Source organism: Lonchura striata, chromosome 10 (assembly GCF_046129695.1).
Source record: "Lonchura striata isolate bLonStr1 chromosome 10, bLonStr1.mat, whole genome shotgun sequence".
In the NCBI taxonomy this organism is placed as follows: domain Eukaryota; kingdom Metazoa; phylum Chordata; class Aves; order Passeriformes; family Estrildidae; genus Lonchura; species Lonchura striata.
In genome coordinates, this window is record NC_134612.1 from 21,329,674 (window position 1) to 21,349,306 (window position 19,633).

At 38.5% G+C, this 19,633-nt stretch overlaps 1 protein-coding gene across 1 annotated transcript in view; it reads right to left on the bottom strand.

Annotated features, from left to right (window-relative positions):
• Positions 1-19,633, bottom strand: part of NAALADL2 (N-acetylated alpha-linked acidic dipeptidase like 2) — a 413,827-nt gene that overhangs the window by 12,286 nt on the left and 381,908 nt on the right. Inside the window, exons 14-15 of the mRNA XM_077785540.1 lie at positions 10,497-10,590; positions 2,810-3,008 (exon numbers count right to left, since the gene is read on the bottom strand). Coding sequence (XP_077641666.1) covers positions 2,810-3,008; positions 10,497-10,590 — 293 coding nt within the window. The remainder of the gene's footprint in view (positions 1-2,809; positions 3,009-10,496; positions 10,591-19,633) is intronic.

Consider the following 19,633-nt stretch of genomic DNA (forward strand, 5'->3'; position numbering starts at 1 on the left):
AAAACTATAACATTTACTGTATTGAACAACCTGCCAATGTTAATAATGATTATTTAGATTTAGTCAAATATCCAAATCCAATTATTTAAAAAAAATAGTATTTTGAATTCTGCTAGCAAGTCTGATTGTATTACTTCTCATTATAGATGCAAAATGTATCCATTATGCCCAAATATTGCCCTATGACGTTGACTGGGATGAGGCATCTATTTTTCTAAATACCAATATACAGTAAAAGACTATAGCTATGGGGATGTGTGTGCAAACTATTAAAAAAAAAAAGAAAAAATAAAAGATGTATCAGTTCCCCTGTAGTGGAGAAGCACAGGAAGGTTGCAACACTCCTGCCATAAAGAAAAAAATCCACCTTTCTTTTTAATTCAAGTTCTAGGACAGAAAACCTAGTATAGATCCAGAGGGCTGTGAATTAGGACAAACACAAGGCTAAAAATGATGCCTAAAACTTCAGCAAATTTGTCAAGTGCTTTGATTGAGGTTGAGAATATGAGTCCAAATGGGTATACAGGAAGCAATCATTTTTTCATGAAGAATACGTCCTTTACTGTGCACACAAATTCTTCCTTCAGAAGGCTGTAAATTACAGTATTTATGGAATCTTAATGATCTAAACACAGTTGGAGCCTGAAGGTCAAGGCTGCAAACTGCATCCTAAATTTCTGTTTACAGATGAAGCACAGTATTTATTGCTGTACTGCTTGTGCTGCTATAGTTAAAGGGCTGCCAGCATTTCCATTATAAACCACTATTTCAGGGGTTTATAACTTGCCTATCAATCTTCTGACTGGGATGAAACATGGCATACAAGGTCCTGGCTGTGAGACTGATTTTTTTGTTTGTTTTCTTTACCAAATGACAAAAAGAATAAGCTTAAAGTTTTACAAGCGAAAAACAACAACAACAAAAAAATTGCATCGGGTTTTTCAAGTATTTCCAGTGTTCTTAGGACACAATTATATCTTCAGAAAACAAAACACATTCACATAACTTCATCAACTAATAAAAGGACTTTCAATGCCTAAAAAATGAAAAATAATCTAAACAAGACTTAGATGCTTTTTATTTTTTAATTAAGCAAACATACTTCAGATTTTAAATGGCAGCAAAGGACATAAGCAACCTAACAGTGCCCTTGATTCTGTTTATCTGCATAGATTTGCCATTAAAGGTAACAATTACACACCTTGGCACTGTACAAAGGTTGTATCCTTTTTAAATGAACATCTAAATGATGACACACAAGGTGTCCTTTATTGTTGTATATTCCAGATGATGTCAGGTAAATTTATTCAAAGCAAAGTCAAAGCCAATGTTTTCTCCCAGTCTTTGAAATCTTGTATTGTTAAATCTTGTATCGAATTTATATGAATTGAAGGGCAGCAAGTACAAATTTCATTTCCACAGCATCTACTTTCACTAAAAGTGAAAGTACTTTTACTCTGTACTAAAGTACTGTGAAAAGTAGGTGAAAAATTTGTTACATTATTTTTGCTTATCTAGTAATTACATTTTGCTAAATAACAATAATGCAAGCACTCCAAGAACTGAAATATTAGAAGACCTCAAAAACGCTCTCCTTATAATCTTAAGTTTTGATATAATTTATTTTTACAAATAAAGAACTGGACCAGATTCAACAATGTTGAATGCTGCTGTTGCAATGCAACACATACATATTACACTATTATTAAACAGTTTTTTGGCTCTTTTGCAACACCATACCAGTTCAGACAAGACAGACAGCACCACTAAACCTGGAATATTGGATTTTATCTAATCCCATTTTGGCATATTTCTTTATGTTATAAATCCAGTCACAGCAGGAAGGAAGTAAATTAGCCTCTCCCCAGATGTAATTATTCTATTTTCTTCATTACAGCTGTAGGGCTTTTATTCACTGACACTTTTGAATTCCCCATAACTACCTTGCTTTTTCTTTTCCCCTCTCCTTTTGTTAAAATATGACTGCATTTGTTTTTATACCATTGCTAATAACTGGAAGAATTCCTCCTGTGGCTGAAGCTTTCTGCTTTCTTTCTCCACCTCTACCACTTGTCTGTTTGATGTACACTTTACACATTCACTTGCATGAGACACTGGATATTTTTTCCCATTAACTGAAATCAAAGCATAGTTTTGCTACTTTAGTTGGTTCTGGTGAGAGATAGAGACCTGCAGACTTCTTTCTGAGAAAGGAAAAGATGGGATGACTACGACATCTTAAAACCAGCCTGGGTAGTGCAGCTGAACACATATCAGAGAATAATTCCAAGCAGAGACAAGATGTTATGAACAGTGACTGACTCAGGCCTCCTTGTTAACTGCCTTTAACTCGCTGAAATGCATCCAAGAACACTGCTGTATAATTAAATATGTTAAATAATGCTACAGAGTATCTTGTATAATTCCGAATCTTCAATGAACTGTACAAAGTTTTAAATAAAATATAGGTGGAGCTTGTCAAGCAGTATTAGACTTCAAAATATTTTCTCTTTCTGAAAGCTTCCTGTACCATCTGACACACGTTTCTGCCACGCTGCCTGGGCTGCCATCGCACCATACGTCTTGTTAGCAGCAGTGTCATGACAGAAGTGCTACAGTGCTGCATTCTAATAACCCCTTGCATTGTAATGAATTAATGTTTTCTGCAGAAAGAACGTGATAGGAAAAAAACAGCTTTAATTTTGGGTGCTCACTGAGGTTTTCTTTTTAAAGACACTCCTGCGAACCAAGCAGTGGCGAATACCATTTTAGCTCAGCTACAGGACGTGTGGGACACCTTGTACCGTACCTGTAAAGTCCTGGAGGAGCTTGATGAAGCAGGAAGCTTTTCTCCAAGCCTTGCAGCACATCATTGAGCATCCTGACTCTGCCAGGGGCTCGCTCCTCGGGGTCGTTGGCCGGGCGCATCTCGTCCGACTGGAACAGCTCCGCCGTGTCCCTCAGACGTGATGCCACTGCCAGCAGCTGAGGGATGCCTGCTTCATCACCTGGAGCAGGGACAGCAGGACAGTCACCAGTGATTCACACACCATTTATTACTCTTGCTTCCAAGTCGAAATTAATAGTCCAATTAAAACCTGAGCCTCTTTTTCCTCTGCGAGCAGCACGGAACGGGTCAAGGGAAGCCATAGATCATTCTGTGTAACCTCTGATTTGTTCTTCAAAGATCAATTTGGGCTCTGATGCTTTAAGATCTAATAAGCTGTGAGGAATGGTTTTTGGGGTACAGCTTAAAATCTAGCATTGAAAAAACAGGCATGCAGGAAGCAATGGTTATAAATCAAGAACTAGAATATTTCCTTCTGAGACTGAATTTATTCAATGGCATTTGATGCTGTTGCTCTTGAGTCTGAAAGCTTGTGCTTGGATTCCATAATGACTGCTCTATAGAATATTTTATTATGCAGAGTTTAATTGAATTTGATTCAACATTTTAGAATCTTAGAGGTTAACAGCAATTGTAGAGGGTTATGTGAAATTGTTCCTCTTAATCACTTAAGTCATATGCCAATGAGCCAACTTTAATTGATATCCTAATGCATATTCTAATCCAGTCAATATTTTCAAAACTTTCTAACTTGGAGTGTTAACTATTGCTTTGTTAGCAACCCCACTCAGACAGCAAAAAAATAAACGCCTGCAGCACCTACGAGCACAGCACAATTTTAATATTTCCCTGTTCATACTCCAGAAAGAGAAATGTGAATTGGAGCACTGTGAATGTGCAGCCTCCTCCCACCTGCAGTGCAGATGAGGAGTGTGGCTTCCTTTCCCAGTGTGTGCATGGACTGCCTTCATCTTTAAAGCACATGGAGAGAGAAAGCAGAGCCTGAACCTGATAGAAGGTCAAAAGCAATATCAGTCAGCACAAACATTTCCAGGATGCAGAAATTATCTTTAAAGCCAAGATTCACTTCACCTATTGACAAGAAATCCAACTATGCTTAGACCTTTCCAATAATGCCTTAATGAACATAAACCATGCAGCTCTGGAGCTGTCTCACCTCTACCTGAATGTGCAAACGTCAGGGAGTTCTGTACCTTAGTGACTGAGATCATTATGCCAAGAAAGTGGTTCAGGACTCAAGTTCAATGAATGTTCAACCTCCTTTTCTAAGATACACATGAAAAAAATCACAAATAGTAATTGAGGAACATTGGCATGGTTTAACCTCAGCTGGCAAGTAAGCACCATACAGCTGCTCACTCACACCCACTGGCTTCCCTGATGGAATGGAGAGAAGAATCAAGAAGTTAAAACCAGTGGGTTGAGATTAGAACAGCTTAATAATTGATATATAATGATGTTCATCATAATAACAATAGTAATAATATAGCATCAAAAAGGGAAAAAACCCAAAAGCGAGATATAAAACCCAAGACAGAGAAGTGATGAGCAATTTTAGTGGGCTGACCATGTTCAGCCTGGCCCCAGCAGCAATCAGCCTCCTTGGCCAACAGTCTAAGAGCATGATGTTCTCTGGTATAAAATACCCCTTTGGCCAGTTCAGGTCAGCTGTCCTGGCCATGCTCCCTCCCAGATTCCTGTAACTCCTCTCTGGCAAAACATGGGAAACTGGAAAGTCCTCAGGGTAAACACTACTAAACAACAACTGAAACATCAGTGAGTTACCAACCTTCATCTCATCCTAAATCCACAACACAGTACCAGCTACTAGGAAGAAAATTAAACTCCGTTCTAGTTAAAATCAGGACAAACACCAACCCATTTATCAAATAATTCATGGTTAGGATCTGAAAAGTGAGCACATAATAGGAATGGAAAAGCAAAGAGGTATAACTAAGAAATCCAAGGAAATGCCTGAATATAACATATTGTCCCTCTCATGTGGAAAAAGATTTGTTATTGGATACATTCCAGCAAAGGGAAAGGAGTTCATGGATCCCAAATCCTCCTGTCATTCAGCTGACTACCACATTCCAATCTAGCAAAACATGAAGTGATCCAGAATACACAGAGAGATGAGATGCTGGTGTGAGAGAAACTGTCAGATTTCCTGAGATATTAAGATGAATTTCATCAATGAACAGAAGCTCCCTAGGGGAACAGGAGTGAGAGAAGATGGTTTATGTCTGCCATGGGTTTGGACAAGGTTCCTTTGCAATGACACTTGCCCAATCCATCTTTCCCTAAACAGAATGGATAACAGGTGTGCTGGTATCTTGATATAAAGGGTTGGTAACTCTCTGAGTGTGCAGTAATTGAAATTCTGATCAGGTTAGGTTGATGCCTCATAAAAATATTATTCAAGCATATAAGCTTGCTACATTTAAAATACTTGCAAAATATCATTATCCTTAATTTTCAAATCTTCAGCAAACATCCTGTGCAGCTGAAGAACTTGTCATTCCCATGTATATAATACAGACACCATGCACACCTTACCCTGGGACTTGTGTCCTATGGAAATGTTTAAATTCACCCTGTTAGAAAGAATCCTTTGGTTTCAGCAAAGCACTTTGCATTTCAAATAACATAAAAGACATATAGATTTTGTTCTGAATCTTATATAAACAATTGCAAATGCCAGCTTTGCCTTTTCAATAAAGAAAGTGAGATAAAGGGAAAATCCATCTTTCTGTACTTGGAAATAAAGCCAACCAGACCACCCTTTTAAACACAAAAATCCTGTAAATGCTCTCACTTGTTCTCCACAGCCCTTAAACCAACTCATTGCTTTACACTCAAAACCAGCATTTGTTAGAAAACACACAGCCAGGCCCTTTTTTAATGCTCCAGTACAAAACCTGCCAGTATGGGCAGTGTCACTTCAGCCAACTAAGGACAGAACAGGCACCACCACACTGAACTGCACCACCAAGGGAAACCAATTTATGCTTTTCTCAGGCTGAGAATATGGGAATGGAAGGGCAAATGATTCTTCAAGAAAACCCTGCAATAACTAATAATGTCTTAAGCACCTTGTGATGCTTTTCCAGAGAAAATCAAGCACAAGTGTTACCTCATTTAAGAGAAAACAATGCCACATTGTTGTATTTTGTATTCTTTGTCCTTTTGTCTCCAATGTGAATCATGATGACTCATCTAAGCTAGTTGTTTAGTTGCTACAAAAATAAAATTGCAAACACAGTAAAGTGACTCAAGAGCATGTGCACTCTTGATCAGGGAATTACAGTGCTGAATTTCATTGCATTTGTTAAATGCAACTGGATCCTATTCAGAAACAAGTTACACCAAACAGATATTTTTACAGACCCTGAATACTTTCCCTCTGTTACTGATTGCTCTTATGAAAAGCACAGCTTGAGGTTGAACATTTTTAAATTCTGTTTGTGCCCTCTGTTATGAAAATACTTGCCTACAAGTACTGATAGGAGAGGGAGCACAGACAAATCAGCATTCTAAGGCATGATGCTTGTTTACCATATATGTGAACATGTGTTTGCATGCAAGAGAGAAGGGAAATTGCTTCAGGTTTTGATTAGCTTGCAAATTCTGAATCAGCTACGATGTCTTGCTCTATTTACTAGGAAAAGTTTTCATGCTCTGCAAAATAGGATGAGCAGACCTGGCAGTAGAAAATCTGAATGGAAAATTTTTGTAGGAAGCACCCTAAAGGGGCAGAAACACAAATCCACAGACATCCACAGTGCAAAGGATGTGCTGCCATCAGCTTCAATTTTGCTACCATGAACTACAGCCCAAAGAAACTCATCTGGTGCTGCTCCAAGCCTTTTTTCAAAGAAGTTATATTAAAGAGGAATGTTGTGACATTTTACTATGTGCATGTCAATACAGGAGCCTGGAGAAGAGCCAGCTCCAGGGAGACTTCGCTGTGCTCTTTTAATACTGAAAGGGGATTTATAAGAAAATTTGGGACAAACTTCTGAAATAGGACAAGGGATAAGGGTTTTAAACCAAAAGATTAGATTTAGACTAGGAGTAAGGAGGAGATTTTTTTATAATGAGGATGGTGGAACACTGGGCTGCCCAGGGAGGTGGTGGATGCCCCAACCTGGAAACATTCAGTGCCAGGCTGGATGAGGCTCTGAGCATCTCAGTCTACTGGAAGATCTCCCTGCTCACTGCATTGGACCAGGTGACCTTTAAAAGGCCCCTTACAACCCAAACTATTCTATGATTCTATGAAGTTATCAATGACTTTGTACAGAGCTGCTGAAACTTATGGCCTACTAACACAGAATAGATGCTCATCCTTGCCCTTCAGAACTAAATGTTTGTCCGTGGAAAATGCCTTTTTCCATGACTGTCTTTTAAAGGCTGAGGAAAGGTACTAATACATAATAACCTTGAATGGATACTGAAGAGAAGATGCCAGTGTCTCATGACAGAAGAGATATTTCTGTCTTATATATAGATTTGTTGCATTTTTCACCTCTGCTGCAGTCAAGAATAAAGGGTAGGAAGAGTAAAGAGCAAACTTTTCTGAACATTAGAGACAGGAGGAGAGAGTAATTCTGAAAAGCACCCAAAACGATCAGGGAAATACAGTCAAGCAGGTAAAATGATGCCAAGCTGAAGAGCAGCAGATAGCTGTAGGCAATGAGCATGCAGCCATCAAGTAAGTAAATGAGAGAGATAGGTGTCTCCATTGATTTTTCTAAGGACAGAGAGTTTAGCCCGATGTTTTGAAATGTATGGGTAGAGGCAGAGCTGTGGAAAGTTATGCAGACTTCCCTAGGAATGACTTATTGTAAACCAGATTATTTTAAACCTCTGCTAGTGCTGCCTACTATTATCACCCCAAGTACTTCAGCTGCAGTAACATGTGTAAAACATCCATTCTGGGGAGAAGAAAGGGCCTAGCTGATAAGAAGCCACCCACAGCTGACACTGCATCAGCCAAAGAGCTTTCAATCATGGCTCTTGCACTTCTGGAAAAGCAGAACTCTCATCCACCCTCGATTTGTCTTCGTAAGGCTCTCCCTCTCAGCCAGTGGCTATCAGAGATGGCTGCAATTTGCTCCAGCAGCCTGTGCTGACAGCCACGAGTGGGGATCTCACCTCGCCTGCCTGGAGCTGCACAGCCACAATTCAGGGCTGGGGCAGACACCAATTTTGAAAGGTTTGCAGGAGTCCAAGTGACTGGCAATAAAAATGACATCAGCTTCAACAGCACCCAAGTGAGGGACAACACCAACCTGGCTGACTTTATTTTTGTAAACTGGGTGGCTGAACTTATGGCTGGGACAATCAGGTGCAAAGGTACAGGAGTGCTTTTAATCCTAATGTGGTGCTGGAGAATCTCCACCATCCCCTGAAACTTGTTGTAACATACTCCAGATTTTAAAGACGAACTACAAGGAGCACAGTGCTAAGAGCTTTCAGCAGGAAACACAAATATATTCTGGATAAAAAATGCTTGTACACATACAAAACACTTCTATACAAATGACTGTACATTTTTACTTGCACATACATACAAAGCATTTTTACAGGAATGCTTAAAAGCACTTTTGTTTGTATCAGTCACACACCAGATCGGACATCTTGTCTGGACCCTACCTCAGAAGATTAATTGGCTTTTCATAGGATACCAGGCCTGGCAAGATATTAATGTATTTGTATCAAATTAAAATAGGTCTTGACTTTAAATGTAGAGAAAGCACAAATCCCACACAGCTGCAAGGTGTAGCTAATGACAATATTATAATCAGTCACTTATTTATGAATTTGCCTAAGATATCACATCTGTGACTAGACAGGCAACAGCCTGGCTAGACCTGGGGACCTGGATTTCAGTGTTGGAGCCCCCATCTCCCATCATTTATGGGAAACAAGGTTTCCTGTTAAACATCAGACCATCAGCGGAGGCAGAAAAATAAGTGTCGCCAGCCCCAACCCTTTCTTTCAGATAAACCCAAAAGCAGTGGTTTGTTTCCAAGAGTTCTGGTGCGTGCAAGGGGAGAGAACACGTGTCACTTAAAACCCTCTTCCCCATCTTTCTGGAACAGGCCATGAGCCAAATGAACATGTTGGGGATGACCTAACTTGCCATCCACATTATCCTGGATGTAAGAAATGGTCTGTGAGGTGCTGAGTAATACCCCATGGAATTCAGCAGAGCTAATTGTATAGACACCCACCACATTACAGAGTTAAATCTTTTAGAAATGCAAATAAATGCAGTATCAACAAGCATCAAGGTATACACAACCTTTTGTGAGTACATCCAGGAGATTGCAAAACAGTGACTCAAATATTTACACAAAATTTAACTTCAAGCATGTGAGAAAGTCCAATGGGTAATAAAAATCTGTGTTAAAGGAATTGGCTGAACCAGATCCCAGAGGCACAAAATTAAGCCTAATGAATTTACATGTCATGCAGATTTACCTTCATCTTTCTACATTTACAGTTTGCATTGAGTTGGAGAAGAATAGCGCTTACTAAGACATTCCAACTTTGAACTGGAAAGTTTGTTCAACATAAAATCTTTTGAAGAATTAATAAATCCATGAGCCACATAAAAAAACACAACTTCTCATTTAAGTAACTGAAAGGACCATTGTCTTAATGTTTTCCAAAATGAACATAAAGTGTTCTTTTATACAATTCAGAGACAGACAAGACATGAAAGCCATGAGAAAAATCATTAAACAAAACTCCAAAGTGAACAGCTGGGAGAAGATTTATCCTGCTGGCCCTACAGCCTAGGAAATAATTTTCTCTCCCCTGAAGTTGTAGAGATAAATGATCTAACTGAAGTTAGAGAGAAAAAAGTCAGTTTAAATCAACGTTTTCTGTTACTCAAAATAAAGAAAAAGGAAGAACAACAGAAGATATCTCATGTTCAGTTGAAGGAATACCAGCTGAGCCACACTTCATTTGATGATCATCCCCTGCTGTGTTTAGGCTGAACTAAACCAATGTTTATGTGGCACAACAGAGCTAAAATCACTTGTCTTTTTAGATGCTCACTGGTTCCAGACCAATACTTGCCTACTGACTCCTACATCTTCACAATGATGGATGGCAAAGATTAAACAAAAGTTATCGTACTTCTATGAGTATGTGTTACAGAAAAGTGGTGCTTTGTAGTGTCGGGAGTGAATGAAATGCAGGGGTAGCATCTGAAGATTGTGAAGTCTTTACATTTGAGATATGATCTCACAATTTGCTGAAGGATATGTGAAGTTTGGGTGTGATTTTATAGAAATTACTTCTCTATTTAACAGATCAACTTGAGAGTTTCATAAATCTATGAACAGAAATATTTTTCAAAGGCCTTAGGACACTACAGGCAACGTGTACTGCTTAATTGAAAAAGTAACATCAGAAGAAATCAAAAAACTTTGTGGCTTTCTTTAGCAACAAAACCTGTGTTTTATTCAGCATTATATAATGACCCTATTTAACTAGTAAAATCACTGGCTATTATTCAAATATTGAAAATATGTATCAGCGATTAGATGATGCTTTCCCCCACCCCTGTAATAATGGAGAACAGTATTCCTCTATTGAAAATTACCTTTCAGACTGTTCTGAACTTCTAACGCGACGTCGAGGGCATTAAACGGCAAAACTGGATCAGAGGCAATTTGCAAAGTCACTTGTCCTGTTAGCTGAAAAATACAAAAAAACCCAAAACCCAGTCAAATTATTTCCAGCAGATTTAATGTTCTTCTGGAATAGCACATGTTCTCATTACATTGGATTTTCAGGGAAATAAACACATATTTATGATAAGGAATATGACCAGGACCATTGCCTTGCTATGCAACATTACAAAATGTTCAGAGAATACAAGTTATGACTACACACAACAATTCTGTGCAGTGTGTCTTCTCTGGACCTAGGATGCTGCAGGATTCTCTGAAGGCTGAAGGACCTTTTTGCTTTGTTTTCAAATAAAATATCTCAATACTCTAAACATGGGAATGAAATTTACAATTTTACTTAGTCTCTAGCCTTAGCTATCAGATTTTGAGAGTTTTCACAACTAAAATAAAGAATTACAGACATTATGGATCAGAAGACCAAGCCTAGGGCTAAATGCAAGCTGACCTGAAAACCCACTGCCTTTTGAAGTGTTACGTGACAATTCAGTGCACGCAGATGTACAACTCCCAGGCTGCACAGAACACTGCTTTCTCTCAGGAACTCAGGGAAGGAAATTCCCAAAGAAAGCTCTCAGTCCACTCCAGACTAGACGTCAGCACCTGTCACAAAAACTCAATGGCATGAATGCTTCTTTTTGAACAGTTCATAGATAAGGCAGGGGCTGAGTGGCCTGAGAGCTTTTTTCTGCTCACAGAAGGTCAGCTCTCCAGCTCGAGGCTTAGACATGCTACAGGGGCTGTGTACAGAAATACATCTTCCTGCTGAACTACACCTAGCTGTGATTAAACAGAGGATTTCAGTCTCCAGGCTGCCAAGTCCATCACTGTTCATGGGAGCTATAAAAACACACTGACAAAAACATGCAAGAAACTTTCATTCATCTTCTTCATATATTGATATTGCAAAAAGGGAGAAAATACCTGTAAGGCTGTGTTCTAAAATAGAATGATGGCTGCAGGTGATGGTGACCGTGTTGATAAAAATGTGGACTGAACAGAATCATATTGTACAGTTCTTCCCAAGGTGTTGGGGGAGCAAGAATAATATCTATCCTTCAAAAGCAATATGATCCTTTCTGTGCCAAAAGTAGCATTTTAATTTTACAATAGGAAGTAGCAAGGAAAGACAACAAGACTCAGTAATATTAAAAACAATAGTAGTGCAATTGAAAAGGAAAACCATCTCCCAAGAAAGTGGATGAAAGCAGGGTAATATCAGAAATACAAGTTTCCTGGAGAAAGATTAATAGAACCTCACAACATTTCTCAGAAAGCACAGAAAGAATGACCTGACCACAGACTGGTTTGGGTAAAGACTAAGGGAATCATGCTGTGTATCAGACTGCAGCCCACATCTGAGCACAGATGTGCTGTGAAGCTATGGAGATTTACCTCCAGAGAAAACAATATCACAGAAGGCACAAAGAAAAAAGAAACTTACCTTATATAGAGGGAAAAAATATAGGGAGGAATAATGGTATGTCAGGCCATTATCAGGAAGAGCAAAGAACTAAGAGTGAACTTAAGAGATAAAAAATACCATGTCTGGAGAGCTGTGTTAAAGTATTACACAGTAACTTCTTATGAAGAAACTTCCCAATTCCTCTGGCCGTCAATGCTCAAAAGCCATTACATTATCTATTACAAAAAAAAGGTCTGGAAAAAAATTACATCTATTACACAAAAATTGTCTGGAAAGCACTAAAAAACACTGGTCTCAGAGATAGCAGAGTGGTATTATGGAAACACAAAAAATGAAACTGTTAGGGCAAACTAAAACCTGTACAAGTCTGTACCTAAGCCAGGTCCACATAATCCAGCCAGAAGCAAATCTGTAAAAAATATAAAAATGTAAAAAATATTTCTGGCACACAGAATCCTTCCATGTCCTGCATGGAACTCTTTTAAGATAAACTGCCCAGAACATGGGCACCCTGTGAGTTGCTAAACATTGAAATAACATCCTAATAAAAGCAGGCATTCTACATGGACCCCACACCCACCGAACCCCAGGACAGCACCACAGGTCACAGGACAGCTCTAGAGAACACTTAAATTCTTCCTTGACAGCCCATTTCTGCTAAAACTTTAACTAAATGGTAATACAAATATCCATAGGTATTTTAGGAAGTGACATCAATAGTTATAATGTTGCTGATACTCTACAATCTGCTGCCACAATTTTTAAGAACACAAAAGCAAGGAAAAATGCTTCTTTTGTGAGGCAGGAAAGTGGCATTTAGAGAGGACAATACCGTAGTAAGCAACTTTATCATTATCTCCTGCAGAATCTGGCTTCATTTTTATGAATTCTTGTCTTATTTCTGTTTCTTCCAAGGAACTTTAGTTTGCTTTCAACTACAGCACACCAAATCTGTTTTCTTTTTCCTACTGAAATAAAGTGATACCATCCAAATCTTATGACTGACTGAAGCATTTTAGAAATTTTACAGTCTCTAAGACTGCAGACAGTGTGTTAGCAAACAGGTAGCAGTGGTGTTTATTAAATCACGTACTTCGTGGGCTAATCTGGAAGAAATCAATCATGTAAAGGAAAGCTCAGAGCATTGATCTGAACAGAGTAAGTAATAATGCTGCAGGAGCATATATCAAACCCACATAAAGCAGCAAGACAGAAAAGGCTACTGATTTCTTATTTATAGTCTTATTTTTGGATATACCATTCCCCTGAGCGCAACACTGAATATACATGGAAAATAAAGACAAGCTTTGGCCCCCTTTTCCCAGGTGAAAAATGTATCAGACTGACTACTGAATTATTAAATGCAAGAATAATTTAGCTAAGAGTAAAGACAATTTTCTCATGAAGTGAAAAGCTAAAGCAGGATGATTGATTCTGTTCCCATACTGAGGTGGCTAAAACACTAATGACAATTTCTCAAACAGCATTTATACATAATACACATACAATACGCAATAATTCATGTAACATTTACACAATTATCAAGTGTAAGAAAAGATCTTAGAGTTCAAATGCTAATTCATCCAATAATGATTTTCTTTCTATTTTAAAAAGAAAAAATAATGACTAACAATGCACTTGGCTGTGGGAAAGGTGTCTTTCAGTACACAAAAAATTATTTAAAGAACTTCCAATTACTTTAAAAATAAGTATTAATATAAAATGTAACAATAATTGTACTTATACTTATTTGTTCTCTGTGAGGGTGGTGAGGCCTTGGCACAGGGTGCCCAGAGAAGCTGTGGCTGCTCCATCCCTGGAAGTGTCCAAGGCCAGGTTGGATTTAATCTGGGCTAGTGGAAGGTGTCCCTACCCATGGCAAAGCTCAAAGATGAGTTTTAAGGTCCCTTCCAACTCAATCCATTCTGTGATTCTATGAATACTGCAAAACAAATCTCAATATTTAAAATAGGTTTATACCAAAATAACATTCTTTCAGGGTCTTTTACCTATAGGCATAAACGTCTTTATAGGAAGGAAACAACTGCTGTCCCTGCTTTTACTTCTGTGACACTGTGTAGATCCCAAAAGATAAAAGGAAGAATCACAAACTTCAAAAAAATGCTGGTGTTAAAGATGATTCAGTATCACATGACATTTCCAAATGATGTTGTATGTTCTTTTCTCTTCCAGAGTTTTACAAACCATTCCTTCAGGAACTATGTATTCTTCCAATTATTGCCTATCTATGAACCTAATTTGACTATAAAATCCAATTTTCAGGAACATCAGGTGGATCCACAACACTTTCTAAAAGACTGACATAAAAAAAATACCTCGATTAAATGCACACAACATGTTCCTCCATACAAATCATAAATATACGTTACCAGTTTAGCTGTTTTACAGTGCAAATAAGGAAATTAAATAAAGTGGAGTTTGGGGGGTGGAATTCATCACAGGTTGGGTTTTTTGTATGTCACAGCTGTTTTCTCAGGGAGTTAAACTCAGTGTTCAAGACAACTTTCTTCCTCAAACATCCCAGCTGCCTAGCAGCAACATAAAGCATGTCTGCTGGCACACAAATTTAATTTTTTAAAAAATATGAATGCTTTAAGCCCAGGCTAGATAAATTGAAAGGCTCCACAGAGTGTCTGGTACACAGATTCAGTTTTGCTTTGGGGGCATGCTGCTCCTGAGCCTGCCTGGCAGGGACAAGCCTCGAGTGCTGTCTGGCTTTCCTGACAAGGCAGGCACAGCCACTCATCCTCCATTCTGCCACAGCAGCAGAAATTTGCAAGATGAATAAAATTAAAGCATATTTAGTGGATATGAAGACATGAAAATATTATGTGTGAGAGAGATCAATCTGCTAGAATAAACATCAGCATGCAGCGTGCAGGAATTCCTTTAACACAGAAGTTTACATGTCAGTCTTGTGAGCTTTGTTGTTTTTTTGGTTTTTTTTTTTTTGTTTGTTTGTTTGTTTTGGTTTTTCGGGTTTTTTTTGTTTTGTTTTGTTTTTTGGGTTTATTTTTTTTTTTGATTACTGGAATTTGAAACTGATGTATCCAGCCTGTGCTATGCAAACCTCAGAGGGTGGAAGTGCTGAGCCTTTAGGACATTTTTAGTTACATTAGCAGAGTTAAAATCTAAACAGACATCTCAGATCTCTTCATATGCCAAGTTACAAACAACATAACTTAAAAAATGAAGTAAATGCCATGTTTATCCTTCTGTAAACAATGTCTTCAGCAGTGTTGCACTCCAGTTTTACCTGCTGGAAAGAATTAGGCTCAGCCACTTGAAACCTGAGCTGTGCAGCAGCAACTCCTTTGCATTTCAAGCCCTATACCTCTGTAACATATTTTTAAAATTTTATTCTGTGCATGTTAACAACACTTTACTGACAGCTGTGCACTTCCAGAGGAAACCAGCACACATGTGGCAGCTTATCCACCACAACCATGACAAACTATGTGAGAGGAGAGGTGATGTGACATGGTAGTGCAGACCTATGCAGATTCTCAGCTACAAACTCAACATCCCCCCATCCCTAAGACTGCCTGCTACAGACCCAAACAATCCTTGGGAATGGGCAGCTCTGAGCCTCAGCTTCCTCTGATATCAGCATTGTTGTTTTCTAGTCACATTTGCCCTCACACCCTGCACCTCTCCCTTCATACATTGCCCCTGGGGGTCATGGATGGGGAAGGAACATGGCAAAATTCTGTACTCTTTAGAGGGATCAATGACACTGCTGAAAAGAACTGTTTTTCCCTCTTTTTCCCTCCTTAAGGTGAGTGGAAAGGTTTAACTTTCACGACTGGCTGTTGCACTGTTTAATCTCAGGTGTTCATCCTTTGCATCAAGGGTCTCTCTTCCCACAAAGACTGATGAGCAGAGTGACCTGCAGAGATCTTCTGACATGAAACCAATCATAAACAACAGCTTCAGCCCCCACACCCATGAAAATAAAGAATGAATATCTGCAGATATTAAGATCCCCTCTCAGAACCACAGTATTAGTAATCTCAAATGATAAACTAATCAGCCTTCCCCACCTTATCTCCCCTGAAAAATGTAAAAAATAGTTTTATTAATATAGGCAAATTTCATGAATATGCTTCTTCTGGTTCCCCCTATCCACTCAACTTCCTTAATGTTATCAGACTTCTTTAATTAAACATGAGAAATTGAATCTATTTAAATGAAATCTGTGATTCCCTGGCAATAACAATTTCAGCACCTAGTGTTACCAGATGAATGGCAGCAGTAGTGAGACTCATGATAAATTAATGAGCATTCTTAATAGTGGGATCTCAATTTACTGGGGAAAAATTTCCTGCAGAATCAGTCTACACAGCAGGTTTTTTTATATTCATCACCTTCCAAAGAAGTTAGCTGATACACAAAAGAAAAATCAGAAGCAGGAACATGAGGACACAGCCAGTTTTTTGAGCCTCTATCTTTCTGAAAACCACATTCCCATGATTAGGCATAGAAATAGAAATCTGGCCATAATGTCCATTTTGCATTAAAGTTGCCAAAATTCAAAAATTCAAATTTCTTAAATATTCAGTAAAAACATGTGTTTGTTTTTTGTTTTGTTTTGGTTTCTTTTCCCCCCTTATTGAAATCTACCTTGGCACCAGGGCATGTATTTACACCACAGATCAAATGGTATTTTGGGGTATCAGACACTGAATGCAACAGCTGTATTTTAGGACAGTAGAGGGCTCTCTGAGAAAGGACTATGGTGAGTCTGTGCTACAGCAGGTGAACCACAGCACATTAATTCATAAGAAATACTTCTTTCTGAACAAGGAAAGTGTGAGTTCTTGCAAATATTAAATATTTTATTTCAACCCTCCTTGCCCCCAAATAATTTAATATTGTTTTATTTACTCTTAGCACAGAAAATATTGATTAGGAAGTAAAAGTGATTGTGAATAAAACATGGATATTCCCTCTCTTCAGGTATCCTGTGCACAGCAAGCAGCACTTGACTGTTTCTATTAGGGTGGCACACAGCACTAGGCATCCCCAAAATTACATATTAAGATAATCCAGGACTATGGTAACTTAGGCTGGCTCTGGAATACAGATCTCTATTTACATGATCATACACTATGTTTTCTACATGATTCATGATGAGGTTCTGAGGCACTGATAAATTAAGGTTAGAAGTATATAATTTGCTTAAAATCTAATTCGTTGGCCAATTTAGTAGTGTACAGCACTCAGAGAAGTGAAAGTACATTTTGTATGGATTTCATTCACAGCTAGGACTAATCATTTCAGTTTCCTGCACAAAAAAGAAACTCCTACTTATTTCTGCTTTGCTTTTTGTGTACACGTAGAAATCACTGCATTTCAGATTATAAGTATATGGAGATGTATGTTTCTTGTGTATCTAAGTGCCTTTATGTGAATTTTCTAATATCACGGTGTGATTGGTGACGTTGTCCCAGGAGTGATCCTTGCAGATCCCTTCCAACTCAGGATTTTATACTTTTCTATTAAGAAATATTTTAAATTGGATTAATTTATAGTGAGGAACAATTCCCCATGCCCTGGGTTATAACTCCTTGATATTATCCAGAGTTTCTTTGCACTCCTACCTTCCATCCACATCACGCTGCTCCTCACACAGCCAGAGCCTGGCCCATTTCTGGCAGTTCTCGTGCTTTTGTTACCACAGGGGCAGAGAAGAGGGATGATTAACTCACTTCCAAGCTAATGGCTTTATTGAGTTAGGCTTGGCACTGTGCACTGAACCTGTGCTCAAGCCACTTTGTTTGGAACTGAGGCAGAGCCACTTTCTGTCTGCACAGGGTTCCTGCTCACACAGCAAGCCATGAAGTCAACTGTGGAGCACATAAATGTAAGCAGCAATAATCTCCAGATGATTTTCTAATAATCTACTTCATATTTATGCATGTTGAATTAACTTCTAGAAGGGCCACTAGACTAAAACCTTAGGAAAAAGAGTTAGTTGGCCTTTTCCTCAGTTTGCATGGTTATGAGCGTGCAGAAGGATGCAGCAGAATGGTCTTCTGCACTTGAGCTCTGGCTGAAGAGGCCACACCATGACAATACAAATCTTTAAATCTTTACAAAACCTCATGCTGGATTTCTTATAGAGAATTTAAAAAGTTTGCTCTAGTGTTAATTCTTTTTTAGCTCCAATGTTAAAGCCAGGTTTCTCTGATTCTCAGCTGTGGACTCTGAGGATGACAAATACTGAAAAGTTTGATTTAAAGCAGAATGATTTGCACATAGCATTCCCATAATACCCAGATACCATCACTGCACAGGAAAAGCAGTGCTGGATCCTTTTAAAATAAGCAATGTTAGCTGCCTGAAGCTGGCTACAGGCAGTCCTGAGGAAACAGATCCAGCTATTGTTCTGGTACAAAGAGAAATAGATAATGAAATATGATGCAAAATTTATCTCTATAGATCAGAGTGAAAGATCTCCATTGACAATGATCATATACAGAAATTGCATTGTGGACAGATGTTAACTACGTTAAACCAAAACTACATAGCTTGTTTCTTTATTTGCATATGTAATACAGAAATTTTCAGGACAAAACATGCAGTTAGCTATTAGTGCACACACTTATGCACAAAAAATGCATTTTTTTTTCTTGTTATAAAGGAAGTTTGAAGCAAAGAAAGTAAAAGTCCCCTCAGAGTAACAGACAAGAGGCATCAGTGCAGATTCCTGTGGACTGGTATGAAAACACAAACCAGGCTGTGATTAAGAGCCTGGACACCAAGACTTGCCATGCTACTGGACAACCTCCCCTGTGTTTGCTCCCAGTTAATGAGCATCATTCCCTTTCCCTGCCTGATGTGTGTGTTTAGGGCACCCATCAGGATGCTCGCACAACCAGCTCTCCCTACTCACAGGATAATCAAAGCACGAGATGATGGGTCTCAACAAGATAATTGATAATTTTGTTAACAGTTGCCAGACAGTTGGCTGGGCCCTGCTGGTCCTGGAGCCTTCCAAGGCAGACAGTAATGACTTAGAGAGAAAAAAAACAGCAGTGCAAGCCTGCATTTAATCACCCAGGTTCACAAAATAGAAACAGATCGGCCCAGAAAACAGAATGTTGCCTTAGAGCCCTGGTTAATCAGAATATCTCCTCACACACTTCAAGATACATGTGTGAACCAAGAGTCTTCCCAGGCTGGAATGACCCCAGGATCCCAAGGACATCCAAAGACTTCCCAGGTTTCTGTTTGATCTGTAAAGCCACTTCTTCCACTGAATCTACAGGACTGGGTCTGAAACTTATAGCATTGTTAAAAACTAGATAATAGTCATCACAGGAGAGTAATAATAAAGAAATTGGCAATAAGAAGCTTCAGCCACAGCCTTCAGTTTAGACCTCGATATCATCTTTTTAATCACTCTCCTTTTACAGAAATGGATTTGATTTAATTGAACTCAAAAAAAAAAAAAGTCTCTAATCATACTTCATCAGCATGCAATTATTATTCAAGGAAAACCATATGTACTATTAAGCACTCTTAATTAAAATAATGCATATAATCTGCTTCAGCACTGAACATTGTCCTGGATGTTCATTATTATTTTTCTTCCAT